The following is a 14913-nucleotide window of genomic DNA, read 5'->3' on the forward strand; positions in this document are numbered from 1 at the left end:
GCCTAGGCATTAATCAAAGAGGTGGGCTGAGGCCTAGCGTCTAGGCGGGGCTTACGCGGCGTTAGGCGGGAATTTTAGAACAGTGGTCGTAACATTCTTCATTCAATAATAAAGAAAAGGAAAGGAGGCGCCGACCAAAAAGTTGGACAAGTTGACCACGGTAAGTATCGTGGTAAGTAAACTGGGAAATTGTGCAGGTGGACGCGTGTTCGGTACCTGACAGCGAGTACACCAATCCTTCCTACTCGAGCGAGTAAGAGTACAAATAGTTGTGTTCCACTTTCCAATTGGAACTTTTGGAAGCATGGATTATAGTACCTCACAGTTGCGAATGTTCCCCCTTTCCAGCCTTTTTATCCATCTGGAGAGAGGAGAGGTCAAGTTCCTCCTTCTGGTTCCTACAAACTTGTAAAATTCCCAACCCAAATAGTTAATTTTCTTTCTGGTTTTAGTATCTTTGTTTCTAATCAATCTTCTGCTTTTCTGGGTATGTTCTGAATCACTACTTTTACTCTCAATTCATTGTTTTTGTTGCTAATATTGTGATATTCTTGCTTGTTTTTGTTGGCAATGTTTTTATTTTTTGGGTGCAGAAGTTGATTATGTTATGAATTTGACTGTATTTTTAATTTTTTTTATTATGTTTTGAATTTCCAGTTGGTTTTTTGAAAATTTTTAAATTTCTGAAGTGTATAGTTTTTCCATTGGATGTGTTCCATTGGGGTTTTAGAAAGCTTCAACTTTGAATTTTGGGGGTTTGAGCTTTTAATTCTCTAAATTTTGAGTTGCCATAGACAATCAGACATGGTCTGGTTAAAATCTGAATTGCTGGCTGTTGTTGCAATTGATATGCTTTTGTCTTTTGAATTGATTAAGGTGGTGTTTTTGATGTACTTTGATCCGTCGGGCTCAGTTCGTTAGTAGGGTTTGGAATCGAAGTTTGCAATGTGAAATCCAAGCTTGGTTTTTTTTCTTGTTTGTAAAATTCGGTAGCAATCGGCAGAACTCGTTTACCTGTCTGCTAAGAAAACTGGTGTAAAATATCATCTACTTATATGCACACATTGTTTAAAGTTTCGCTTTTGATTAACATGTTAGTTGAATTTGCAGAGCCCAGCATTTGAAAGACGAAACAGAAGAGAGGCCCGGTTTCTCAACCATGCAGTTATATCACCATCCTTACTCATTGGATAGCCAAAGAGTGAGACTTGCTTTGGAGGAAAAAGGCATTGATTACACATCATTCCATGTCAATCCCGTGACGGTCAAGAACATGGATGCCTCATTCTTCAGGAGGAATCCGAGTGCAAAACTCCCGGTTTTCCAGAACGGGCACCATATCATTTACAACACCATTGAGATCATTCAGTATGTTACACACTTCACTAACACAGTCTGATAATATTGTATTATATAAGTTGTATGCTATCGATTTAGAATTCACTTTAGATTTGTGTCGTAAAAGTGAAACATAATAATGAATATTGAATAGCGTTCGAGTATATTGGCCTTTACAGTTTTCTCTTTCGATCTTCAAGCAACGTGTTATTGTTTCCAAAACATGTTGAATTCGAAACAGGGAAGATTTTAAACTGCTATTTGTGTATCCAGGTATGTGGAAAGAATTGCACTAGTCTCATCAGGGGAAGAGAACGTCCCTTCAAGTGGCGGAGAAGTGACTGCATGGATGCACAGAATAAAACAATGGAACCCCAAGTTCTTTACGCTTTCTCACATCCCAAAGAAGCACCGCGATTATGTGTATAAGTTCATAAGGCAGGTGATTATTGCTCGAATGGCGGAAGCTACTGATCTAGCTGCTGCTTATCACGCCAAGTTAGTCCAAGTGTACGAGACAGAAGACAAGTTAAAAGACCCCGCGGTTTTGAACCAGAGCAAGGAACAGTTAATAAGACTTCTTGATCAAGTCGAAAAAAAGCTGAACGAATCGGCTTATTTGGCCGGGGAAGAGTTTAGCATGGCGGATGTGATGCTCGTTCCTGTGCTGGCACGGCTAGTGCTCTTGAATTTGAAGGAAGAGTACATAGATGGCCGGCCGAACACGGCTAAATACTGGATTATGGTGCAGCAGAGGCCTAGTTATAAGAAGGTGATTGGGAAGCACTTCAGTGGGTGGAGGAAGCACAAAACATTTATTAGAACTTGGTGTTTTGTTCACATCAGAACCATTCTAAGGAGATTTTGATGCTGTAAAAACCACGCAGTTGCATTAGAATAAAAAAAAATGTTAATTCAAATGTATGTATATTTTCGGGTTGGAAGCATAAAAATTTATTTGTGTTATAAGTCCTCAGCTAGTTTGAGGTCTTCCGAACATCACAAATATAAACATTTCGCTGTAAATCATGGCATGAATTTTTTAGTTTTTATACAACGGTAATGGGGATCGGAGTTGAGTGAAGTAACACAATTAGTCAGCAATAATTTGATATCGAACATCCATTAAAAGTAACTTTGTCATCATCAATGGTTGAGCTAGCGTCAAACTTTACACACAATTGGGATGCCAAAGTGTAAGTATTCCAAGCCCATCACACACGGCTGTATATTTTAACTTAACCCACAGACCATTACATGATTAATTAGGAATATCGTCACCTCAACAATTAATCATTCGATGTTGACAAATAAAAGCTGAACACAGTTCACCTAACCAGATGAATGAATCAAAAACTCAAAATTTTAACTCTTAAGTCCCAACAGAGATGCACAGACTTGTAATAAGATCACAGCTCATGATTAGAGGGAAACCGAAAACTGAAACTAAAATTAAACTTGATGGACAACATTAATAAAGTCTTCATAATCTTAAAACGTTATTCATAAATCATATCAGTATTGTACTGCTAACACCAGAAAACGCTAAGATCGAAAGCCATAAAGCTCAGCTTGGAGGCCTAAAACAACGAGGCCGAGTACAAAGAATGCAATAAATCAATATGGGAATGTTACATAAATTAAAATTATCAATACCTGTAAGAGCACATGACCATACGGGAGCAATTTTTTTCATTCGAAGACTTGAATATCGAATAAAATTTCATTTAAATAAACCCGAAAAGGGAAAGTAAAGAATTGTGGAACACATTTGAGGTATAAAGCAAATAAGCTAAGCAGCCTCATCCTATGAAAGAATGTTGATCAATGGTGTTGTGAATGCTGACTGGCATTATTTCCAGCTCTCTCAACCCTATAGCTTAAATCCTCTGCATAAAATGAACTTGTATGCTCATTTGCTACATTTCCTACGCCTATGCTGCTGTTCGCCCCACCCTGGGAGTTGTTTCCGTTGCACCCCCACCCGTTTCTGTCCCCGAAAGATGGGGGTCCAAATTTTGTATTAATATTATTATCATTATTATGATTCCAGTACTTCTGCTGCTTGAAGTATCTCCTTCCCAAATCATTCGAGAATTCTCTCGGCCGCTTAGATGCACATTGGTTGTTTACACATGGAATGTTAAACTCTGCCTGATTGGCACCAGTTGTGCTAGGAATGCTATCATTAGAGTGAGAAGTTGCAGGAACACACCTGTCATGTTGTCCTTCTGCAGGTTGACTAACTGCCACATGATTGATGGGATGAGAAGGTGAAGGGCCTTTCTTGTGACGGGGCACCGAGGGTAATGGTGGGAAAGGAAGAAAAGGTATCCCAGGAGCAAGATGGGGTGTCCCATATTGCTGCATGACAGACAGTGGAATTCCGTACGAGATGGGTAAGCGAGAAACAAATTTCTCCTGTGGATGCCCTATCACTGGAGCAGCAGGACACTTCAAAGGACAAATTGATGACGAAGCAAAAGATGGTATTGCAGGGGCATCAAACCCAGGAGGAAGATCGTCGAGGTTCATCTCTGTTCCATCATTTCGCTGACAGTTACCATGCACACTGCTGGAACAAGTTCCATCTTCTCCACTCACCCTATCCTGATGCAATGCCATTTCACCTATCCCAGGCAATGGACTAGGTGCTAACTGTCTACGCAATCCAGACTCGCTCTTCTGTTCTTTGTTCTGAAGTAAACTTGAATCTGGGTCTGCTGGTTGATCCCATCGGCTTTTACGCTTGCGAACTTTTGTCTCACTGGTAGGGCCACCACCCGTACAAGGTGCAGAAGAGACCTCCTGGACGCCAGTACTCACAGAAGTTGAAACCATTGATTGTTTGGCACTATCTATAGCTTCAGTAGACCTTCCACTTTGATCACGCCAATTATCATGTGATGGGGAAAATCTGTTGGAGTTTGAACCTCTGTTAAATTCCATCTTGCTATCAACCCTGTCTACATAGCCATGTCTTCTGAAAGGTCTGGGAATCCACTTGTCTCGAAAATTCCGTGCTATTTGGTGGACCTGTAGAATCCTCAACTGATTCAGACTCAGAGGTTATATTCATTCGTCGATGTATCATGCACCAACGTATGACACAAAACATCAAAAGAAGCCTGCCTAAGCAACTTTTTCGATAAAGAGGATAACAAAATAGGTGATCAAGTAATCTACACAGATTTTTCAAAACTAGACCTGTCTGTCTTCGTGTTCTGTCAGTGACAGCATTGACTCCATAAAGCTGCAGAGAAATACAACTATCAGGAAATAAGCAAGATTACTAAGAGATTATATTTACTTGCATTAAAGTCGAGTACTGATATCAATTTGCAGGAAAAAAATTGAACAGCTGGAAGTGTTCAACTGAGTGAAAGTCTTGGGACCAAATATATTACTAAAAATGATGTAATAATATTGGAAGTGCTTCTCAACATAAACAGCAAAGCAACTGGAAAACCTTTTCGAAACGATGCCATCGGTTAAATCTAAAACCAACTTCCAGTGTCAAACTCAAACAGGCCACCCCAACAAAGGAGAAGAAAAGAGCAACGTGATTATAACAAATCAATAACTAAATTTAAGGATGAAACAAATAATTACCTCTCCATTCCAGCGCAGGGAGGACCTCCAGTAATATGCTCTGATGTAAGTATATGCCTCATAGCTAAATACTCTAGGACCTGCGAAAATAATATTAGTCAGCTGAATACCAAAATATTGATAAAGAAATGTTCTCTTTATCACATTTTTCTTGAATCCCTGAAGGCACTCTCACACACACACACACAGCTAATACTTGAAACACGGGCAATTTTACAGCTGGAGTAAAAAAAAACACCATATAACTAAAACAGTTTCCAGTGCACACACCTTCAGAAGCTTCCGGAGGATTGGTATCTTTTTGAAGTCTTCTCTGTATTTTTTCATTATGTTGTGTAGCATTCTCAAACCTAACAAAAAAAAAAAAATTCAACCATTTGAAGCAAATGGGGGCACAATAAATTAATTCATTTGATACCAACAAAAGGGGAAACAGTTAGCACGCTATGCGACAAAAAGGAGGGTACACACCGTTTTTATTTATTACATCAATCAAAACCATCCGTGACTTTGTTTTCAAAAGCGCATCAAGGATCATAGAAAGATCTCGATTGCTGCAAAAAAGGAAAAAAGACTTTAATGGAGAGAGTTAACTACAAACTTCACCTCAACGACAATAATTTTTTTTTTTTTGAGAAGAAACTATAACATTTTATGAAGCTTGAAAAGTGGCTAATATTACAACAAAGGCAACAATATGAAGTAAAAAATTTCAATATACCTCTGAATTACTTCACCACTGCCACTATCACCAGATACAGCGGTAAGGATCAGAAGCTTCAAGTAGCCTTTAGTGGAATCCTGTAAGAAAATACCATGCATATATAAACTACCAATATAAGAGAAATTATATAATAGACAAAAGAGAAAAAGCTGTCAATGGTAAATGCTTCAAGAAGGCATATGCTTCAAAATTGACATTGAAAAGAAAATCGGATGCAGCGTGCTCAGTAGCAGAGACAGAACAAGACACATGATTTGAGTAATATAGCCAAACAATGAAAGGTGTATTATGATAAAATACAGGCCCATTTGAGAATGGAATAAATGTGATGAGGAATCCACAAAATGAAGCACATTAGCCTCCATTGCTACCACTTACTTTCCGTTTATTTATCCCTCCGTCGCCATCCAACAGCTCGTTAAGCTTCTCCTCAACTGCAACCATTTGCATCAAGCCTCAATCAATCAACGAATCCCTTACTTCTAACTCTAAATAAATCAAGATGAAAAAAAATCCCTAACCTGAACCTTCTGTTAATCGTTTGGGCTTGATAGATAGCACGAGAGATTTGGTGGCTGCCATTTGAATTTTGTTTCCACTTGGGGTAATCTTCACTTTGCTTTTCTTCACAAAACTGGTTGATTTGGAAGTTTTCACATTAGAACACACTTTGGAAGGAACCTGTCCAACTTCAATAGTACCAGACTTGGACTTCCTGTTACTGTCAGTGCCATCAGATAACGATTTGCCAAGCAGTTTTACTGGAGTAGTCTCTAGTCTTTCAGAGGAGTTTGAGGATTTTTCTGTAGTCTCCTTTTCCCCAAAAATTTCCTGCTCAATAGCAGGTATGGGTATACTAGCTACATCTTCTGTTTCAACTGGTGGGACAGAAGATGGTTTCTGTCTTGGGTGCTTCAATTCCAATGAATCGTGTAAGTGAGAAACAAGTGAATCAGATCGATTCATGGACTCCTCTCTTTGTGTGGTGAACTCCAATTCCCCAATAGAAACTGTTGTATTATCAATTACTTTATTTGCAGGCAACGTATTGTCAGACCTATCTTCAGATACACCATCTTCTGGGATCATCACAGGCTCCATATATTCTTCATCTGAATCATCTTGAACAATGACTTCGGTATCAAGAGGATCACCACCTATGTAACCCCGACATTGAGATGAACCACAATGACATTTTTTGGCAGCAGCTCCGAAAACCCTTACATAGTTGTAGTCAAATGTAACCTCTTCACCCTGAAATATAATAATATGGGCCAATATATACAGAACGACGATTATCAACACACAGCAATGAAAAAGAAAAAATATAGCTAAAAATAACAGCTTCAAAAGCAAATGCAGGGAAACAGGCTCCTAGACATAACCCAAAAATTCAAGGGTACTTTTGTTTTCCCTTTGGATTATTTTAATTCTAGATCCTTTTTTTCACTTAAATTATGTCTACATAACACTAGTAATGGGACACTTGCAAGTTGCAAGTCCATCGAAAAGGTGGATCAGTCTCCAACATTAAAGGGATAACTACATGATTTGGCAAATGGCCACCATAAAATATACTCTTTCCAGACAACTAGATTACACTCAGGACAAGCAATAAAACTGTCAATTGTGCAAGAGCCATTGATGAGTCGACAGGGGTGCTGAAATAATAAATTCTCCAAGAGGTGACCAGTAAAAAGCTTTAACCTAAAATTGCATACCACAGTAGATCTGGATTAATTTCATGAATAGCATGCTTATGAGTAGAAATGATAGTAAAGTCCCTAAAATGTACAGCATATACACTACCCTGACCTAGGTCAACCCTCTGTCGTACAGATCCAAAACAGAAATGTCAGGATATGCCTGTCCTATACTATAGATGAACAAATCAGAAACTCAAAACTGATTTTTCCAGCTCATAAAGGGCCGTAAGCCATGTGACTTGCAGTTATGACTTATGGGCAATTCAAGCATTCAAAACATTAAAGAGATGAAAGTAAATCTTGAAGGTGCAAGCTACCTTCTTTATATCTCTCAATGCAAATAGTCCTATACAAATCTCTCCATTCACCATCCACTGTTGACAATAGAAATAAAAAAAAGTTAAAGATTATGACGAAACGAGTAAAAGTAAATCAAAAGAAAGCAGCTTCCCAAGGATGACACTTAAGCAGCCAGCACATGAAAGAGGTTGTGTAATACAATACAAAAACAAGAAAACAAAAAATGAAAGCCAAATTTTAGATATAAGTGCCCATGGTAATAGAATAACCGAAAGGGTGCTTCGAAATTTCATGTACAAACCCCTGCCCCTAAACTTTACAGTCTTTACAATAGCTTGTACATACACAAAATGAATGTAATTGCAGAAAAGCGACTTCACCTTTTCTGTGCGACAATTCGGATCACAACTATGGTTAATGAAACGCCCCAAATTCCCCTTTGCACATGCATCTATTACCTGAAATAAAAGAACACTCATGAATATCAATATAAAATGCAACATTTTAGCAAGTTAAACTTCCACGCTGATCGCAAGTTTGCTGATAAAATATCAGAAGGAAAAGGTAAATGTGAGGATAAATCAGGAAAAACACAAACCTCACTGCCATTCAATGTCATGAAGTAGAAATGTCTGTGACCCTTCACAGCATACTCCTTTTGTCGTGCCTCGTAAGCATTTGTATCAAGCACCTGCTTGGACGATGTAGTAAGAGATCTTAGATACATATAAACATGCATAACACAAGCATGCCATATAAACATACATAAGACAAGCATGCAAACACACACAATCAAAGTTCAAACACTGAAACCAACAATTAGAGCAGAAAAATTAAAACCACCGTGGAATGTTTTAATGCTTTTGCCATAATCCAATTTCACTTTGTTTTTCTTTGCATAACAATTACATAAGCCCTCACAGGACTCCACCAATCCACTCATAGATATGTATTAGAATTTCTTCCTATAGATCACTTCAAGATCAGCTCTCTCTGCTGAACCAAAGGTTAAAAAAAAAAAAAAAAAGCTTTGTGCCTTATTTTGTCATTTTTTTTTCACGTTATCTCATAAATTGGTGAGTTTTCTTATGCTCTAGAATCCTGCACAAGCAATGCATCTATATACCACAGAAGAGTAATGGAAAGAAAAACCTTGAGAGAGATTCAAGTGAGAGGCATACCAAAGATGGGTAAAAACTTAGAACATAAACTTAGCTTTGATTACCAACCAAAGTACCTAAGATTTTAAATACCTACACAAGATTCACAATTGCATAAACTAACCAAAACTGAAAAAAGAATATAAAGTTTGTCGATTTACCTCTCCAACATATTCAATAAGAAATTGCCCTTTACATATATCCTCAAGCAACCTGAGGCCAAAACCCTTCTTTCCACTTCGAAACTTCTCTAGTTTGGCGTATCGGCGTTTTTGGAACTGTAAGCAAACATATTAACAAAAACATTCCATATATACAACAACACAATTTTTCTGTAAGAAAAATAAAAAATACCTGCTGATTTGAACAGAGGTCTCTACATGGACAGGCTCCTCTTACACATTCAATATTAAGTATTCGATTCAGGCAATCATCTCCACAACCCAACTGACCATCTGAAGGCGGTTTGCAATGGCAAACCATTATCTGAAAATAGAGAAACATAAACAGATTAGGAAAACTATATACGCTGGTTTGAAAATCCATAACTCTTATCAGATTTTTGCAGCAAACATAACTGATGAAGTCAAATTTATGACTAGAGCCTTGTAGATATCATGCACATTTTCAGATAACAGATGAAAAGCTTTCAAAATATGGGGTATGTTCAGCGGAATTCAAGAATAATTAGGGGGCAGTGAGACCCAGGTCAATTCCATATGATAGTTTCTATTCAATCAAGGCTTTGACCAGCAATGTATATGATATTTATCCAAGTGTGAGCCATCCCATATAAAATGAGTCCACTCGTTTCTTATTGTCACCAGGGACATCAGAGGGTTACTCTTTTCCCCTCAAATCTACTCGAACTGACTGCAAGACAACAGACATAAAACACTAAAATAATCAGGTTATGAAAAAAAATTAAGTCGTGTATAAACCTCATCAATATTCTGAGTTTTACGGCTACGGTGATGGAACTGATTAATTTTTATGCTTGCAACATTCTGTTGGGAAACTGCAAGGCATTGAAAGCCAAAAAAGCGTCAGAACTATAACTCAAGTATATGTAAATTTTTTATGTGTGTGAGCATGAACAAGTGTATGTGTGTGTGTGTGTGTGTGTGTGTGTGAGCAAGAGAGAGAGAAGAGAGAGAGAGAGAGAGAGAGAGAGAGAGAGAGAGAGAGAGAGAGTAAAAGCTGAACCCAATTTATTATATCATAAATAGACAGCACATACCTGTTGGACGTCGACATTCCAATTCTTTGTACTTTGATCGGGTGACGGATGCATCTTCATCACCTGAGGCATCTGATATATCCAACTCCGCATTAATCTCTGAATTTGACTTCTCTTGACGGATTGAGCAATCAGCAAAGGCTTCATCCTTGTTATCTTTACAGGTCCTTCAAATTAAAATCAAACATTAATAAAATGAGGATAATATTAGACTTAAAGTCCATGAAATAATCTTAAGAACAGGGATCCCATAATATATTAGAGATTATAACTGTAATAGGAACAAACCACATATTTCTATACATAACTTATTAGTTGATAAAGTTTAATTACGTCAAGGCACAAAGTAAGGATAGAAAATAAATCGATAAGCATTGCAATCAACAAAAGATATCATAAAGTGTCAAATACCCCTTTTATAAGCAGAGCCAAAGCCGCTTAGCCTAATAATTAAAACATTGTTATAAATACAGTGTCATTGGCTAAATTCTAATGATCCTACACAAACATTGGAAACCAATAACGAAATATGTATCCTTAAACGGCTTCTACATGATTAAATAAAAATGAAATGCTTACCATGTGCACTTTTGTTCATCTATAATGTCTGCAAGTTCAGCTGGTATACGCCTCCATTTATGACAATCATCACAGAGCACCCAAGCATTACGCGGTGGTAAATACTGCTTATCTATGTTAACAGGTACCATGTCCGAGTTAGGAACGCCTACACATTCAGCATCATTAACAGAGTTGGTTTTTCTATTGTTGTCCACTAAGTGATTGCCTACACCATACATGCATGTAAAATCAGCTCAAGCGTGAATATAATAAATATCGAAAACATAAAAAAGTTGTATGATGAAGAGGATGACATATTAATATATAGAATAGGATAGAGATAAACATTTTGCTAACAAACAAGTACCTGATTCTGGGAGATTTGCCACTTCGCATGAAACCTGATCACCATCAGCCTTTTCCATGACTTTCTTCTTGTTAGCGGACTTTTTCCGGTTTTCCGTCAGTCTATGAGCATTACCCTTCTTGCTCGCTGAGCCACAGGCTCTGGACCTGCCCTTGGGAGGCTTCAGTCCCTTAGATTTTGAGGATTGTGATTTTGATAATCCTAAGCCCACGTCAAGATTATCTGCACCCACTTCCACTTTAAGAACATCTCCAGAAATTCCAGGGTCAGTTTCTCCTGACAAGTGCAGTGCCTCCAAAGATGATTCCTTGTCACTTGATGAGTTGCTCGAAGCATTTGCACAGGTGGATGAAGTGCGCATCTCACTAGAAGAAAAATCCAGACTTTGCCTGCATCCATCTCGTTCTGATTGCATTTCTTTATTCAAGCTTGCTGGACAAAGTTTACCACCTTCCCAAACATAATTTTTTGCATGAGGGACTTTATGCTTCTCATTCCCTCTCTTAGTGCTAATAAAGTCTCCAGAAGCAGCCAAAACCTTGTCAGAAGTTAAAACATCACCATGAGAATCTTCTTGCTGTCTTGCCTCAACATCTGCATCTGGAACGATATTGATAATTTCAGAATCAGGTGAAGTTCCAGGATCTGTAAAGCTAGTCCCAAATGATCCTCCAGAAGATACAGCAACTGTATGAGATGGAACCGTACGATAATTATCAATCACATTGTCAGCTGAATTCTCTGTGAGAACAACACTCTCAAAGTCCTTATTAGCCAGATCAACATCCAGAACAGGAGCATCCAGATAAGTTCTATCCTCCCCAACAGTAGCTTCTTTTCTCCAATTGCCCTCATTTCCATCCCCTTTTTTAACAGAATTTGCAGATGCTGAGGTATCAACATCCTCAGGTACTGTGATGTAGAGAGAACTATTACAAAATTCTTTCCCCACTTTAACCTTCAAACGAACACGGTTAGTTGACGCACGGTTCTTGCCCCTTGACCCTTGTGAATTTCCACCAGCACCACTCTGATTCCGTTGTCCACTTCTTTGTCCACTCCTTCGTTTCTGTGATACTTGACTCTTACCTTGACTGACCTCAAGCCTGTTACTCTCTTCAAAAGATTGTGTTACACTCCCTAATAATCCCCATACAGAAGATCGAGCTGGTTTGGAAAGGCAGCTTCTCTTCCTTCCAGCAGCCTTGAAGACAGTTTCAAGGCTTCCAAGTGGTTGCAACTCTTTAGATGTGCTTCTGCCTTTCCTTGGAGCCCTTTTTGTGTTAGTCTTGCGGCTTCGGCCACTCCTTCGAGAAGACAATGCTACAATGTCAGGAAATTTGGTTTTAGAAACACAACCAACTTTGACATTATCAATTCCTTCATGATATTTCTCTCCAGAACAGTCCAACGAAATGCTAGAATCAATATTACCAGGGGAATCATTATTATCTGGCACATCCACACTCTCAGAAGGGCCATTTTTGACAATATCAAAAGGTTGAAACGGTTTCAAAGAAACGGACTTCTCATGAATATTGTTGGGGGATAGTCCACCAGAACCTTCATTCAGATTGGAGACTTTTTCCTCCATTACTGAGATCTGGGTGCCAATTTCAACCTTCGTGTCGGTTGTAGCATCACTTTTCTTTTCCAAAATGTCTGTTACCCTTTCAGCAAACGCAAAATCGATAACCTTATCGTTCCTCTGACCATTCTCTTGGCTGCAAACCCTCAGTGAATCTGACACATCTGAACCTTCAAAGGCCCTCTCACAACCCTCTGGAGGCCATATTTGATTAGTATTGCTTTTCATATCAACAACCATATCAGTAGAGAGCCCACTGACGCTGTTATTGGCAACCCCTAAGGTTTGACATGACTGCATAGAAACAGACTTCTCAATAATGCAGTTGGAGGCTATTTCGGAGGGACCTTCCTTAGAATAGTAGACATTAACTTTTACAGGAGACATCTGGGTGAGAATGACAGCCTCTAAATCTGTCATAGAATCACTGTTTTTTTCCAGAATATCTATAGACCTCTCTACCAAGGAACCATCAGCAATTTTATCACTACTCTGATCATTCTGTTGGGCACAACTACTCGGTAAATCAGGCATATGTAAATCTTCCAAGGCTCTCTCCAAACCTTGCGAAGGAAATATTTGAGTGCATGTATCAACATTACTTTTCATCTCAACAACCTCTGTAGTCCTTTCAGTAGAGAGGCTGCTTGGACCATTAACACCATTATCATCCATCTGTTCATTCTTATTGTCACAATTGGTCACTAAACCACATGCGTATGATACTTCTGAATGCATCCCAACATCCCGTACAGGTGATGTCTTGTTGCACAAATCAGCTTCTATCCCACCAGAAACAACCCTCTCCTCATATGCAGCTTCCAAAGAGGGACCCGCTAAGATGTTGAAACCCTTCTCTTCTGTATGGGGACTACTGCAAGCTTCCATCTCTGCTAGTTCTGAGGGAATTTCACCACCCTGCAAAGGAGATACTGGTTCACAATTATCATTCTTAATCTCAAGAGAAATGTCACCTTTCTCTTCCGTAACTTCCATAACCTCTTTAGAATAGAGACAACTAACACTCTTATCATCTCTCAGCTCATCCTGTTGGACACCGTCTCCTGATGAACCAATCTGACATATGACTTCCAAAGGGATGTCACAGTCCCCAACTGAAGCTGCAGATCCATCCTCAAGTTCAGGCCCACCTTCCTTCAAGCATGTCCCATCACTTTCCCTATTGGAACCATCAACATTACTCTGACTCTCAGTCGAGCAACACCTATTGAGCCTCCAATCTCCGTTCAACCTACTTCGCAGATCCAAATCATTGGCATTCTCATGCTCACCAACGAAACCATCTCTATCAACCTTGCATGACTCTGTAACCTCGCCAGAGATCACAAAACCAGCATTATCATTCCTAGACAATCCCAGAGCCCCATCTGGCACACTGGCATGGTCAACATCAGAATCAAGTAAAGGCTCCGAGCAGGATGGCTGCTCAGAAACAGATTGCACCAAGATCTCTGAGCCCATCTGCTGCTCAGTGACAGGCTCAGGCAAAAGACTCTCGACCAAAACCGAATTTCCACAAGCCATCCTATGTTAAGCAAATTTACCCATTAACTCAAACACTGTATTAAGCACATATGATCAACAACAAAACAATTTAACCCCACAAAAAATTACCCCCGACCCAATACAATGCACTTCAAAATCAAACCCTAACTCTGACTTCCATTCCCAATTAAAAATTACCTTAGCCAAAGCAGTCCGGACACAGATAGAAAACCCTAAAATCGCATTCCCTTGACTTCCACTGCACAATTAAACCCCAAATCTCAAAATTGGCGAAGTAATGCAACACACTCAATACAAATGGTTAATACAAATGCTTAAACAAATCCACATATATACAAACAAACATAAAAATTAACACACATTAATAAAAACAAAATTACAGCAAAAAAAAAAAATTGGATAATCACAAACCTGTGCAGGAAGAAGAGACTGATACACGAAAGAGGCCTATTTTCTTCAATTACTGCAAAATTCGGATTTTCTTATTTTTTTCTGAAATTTTTGTATCTTCGTTTTCGTTTGGTAGAGATATAGAGAGAGAAAGAGAGAGGCCTGTTGGTGGTGGAGGTACGGAGGACGAAAACGGTTTATAGGGGAAAAAGGAAAACCAGATAAAACAGGAGAGGAGAGGGAGGCTCCGACCGGGAGGACGGCTTTTTATCAATTTTGATGGACGGTTTTGCCCCCCTAAACGACTTCATCCTCTGCGTTTTGTGGGATAGGGGGTACAGGTTTACTCGCACTACATCTCTCCCATACGAAAGGGTACTTTTGCCCATTCACGGAAACC

The 14913-nt window shown here is 38.9% G+C and overlaps 2 protein-coding genes across 5 annotated transcripts; one reads left to right on the forward strand and one right to left on the reverse strand.

Annotated features, from left to right (window-relative positions):
- The first annotated feature begins 277 nt into the window (after positions 1-277).
- Positions 278-2364, forward strand: LOC126602868 (glutathione S-transferase TCHQD-like). Of its 2 annotated transcripts, none has more exons than XM_050269705.1 (3): positions 278-408; positions 1111-1368; positions 1612-2364. In XM_050269705.1, exons 1-3 carry the CDS (start codon positions 305-307, stop codon positions 2204-2206), a joined length of 957 nt encoding a protein of 318 aa, XP_050125662.1. In that variant the 5' UTR covers positions 278-304; the 3' UTR covers positions 2207-2364. The 2 variants fall into 2 exon arrangements, with proteins under 2 accessions (XP_050125662.1, XP_050125663.1); XM_050269706.1 differs by having other exon boundaries at positions 319-487.
- A 683-nt stretch (positions 2365-3047) lies between these two features.
- Positions 3048-14758, reverse strand: LOC126602867 (histone-lysine N-methyltransferase ASHH2-like). 3 transcript variants are annotated; one of them, XM_050269703.1, is made up of 19 exons: positions 14535-14757; positions 14301-14361; positions 11009-14142; positions 10660-10807; positions 10081-10247; positions 9782-9858; positions 9195-9326; positions 9002-9118; positions 8279-8371; positions 8061-8138; positions 7698-7754; positions 6196-6928; positions 6053-6108; positions 5672-5751; positions 5422-5504; positions 5221-5300; positions 4951-5030; positions 4546-4591; positions 3048-4374 (listed from the first exon to the last, which is right to left on the reverse strand). In XM_050269703.1, exons 3-19 carry the CDS (start codon positions 14139-14141, stop codon positions 3163-3165), a joined length of 6372 nt encoding a protein of 2123 aa, XP_050125660.1. In that variant the 5' UTR covers position 14142; positions 14301-14361; positions 14535-14757; the 3' UTR covers positions 3048-3162. The 3 variants fall into 3 exon arrangements, with proteins under 3 accessions (XP_050125660.1, XP_050125659.1, XP_050125661.1); XM_050269702.1 differs by having other exon boundaries at positions 10660-10867; XM_050269704.1 differs by having other exon boundaries at positions 3857-4374; positions 4546-4607; positions 10660-10867; positions 14535-14758.
- Positions 14759-14913: the final 155 nt, after the last annotated feature.

Source organism: Malus sylvestris, chromosome 15 (genome assembly GCF_916048215.2).
Source record: "Malus sylvestris chromosome 15, drMalSylv7.2, whole genome shotgun sequence".
Lineage (NCBI taxonomy): Eukaryota > Viridiplantae > Streptophyta > Magnoliopsida > Rosales > Rosaceae > Malus > Malus sylvestris.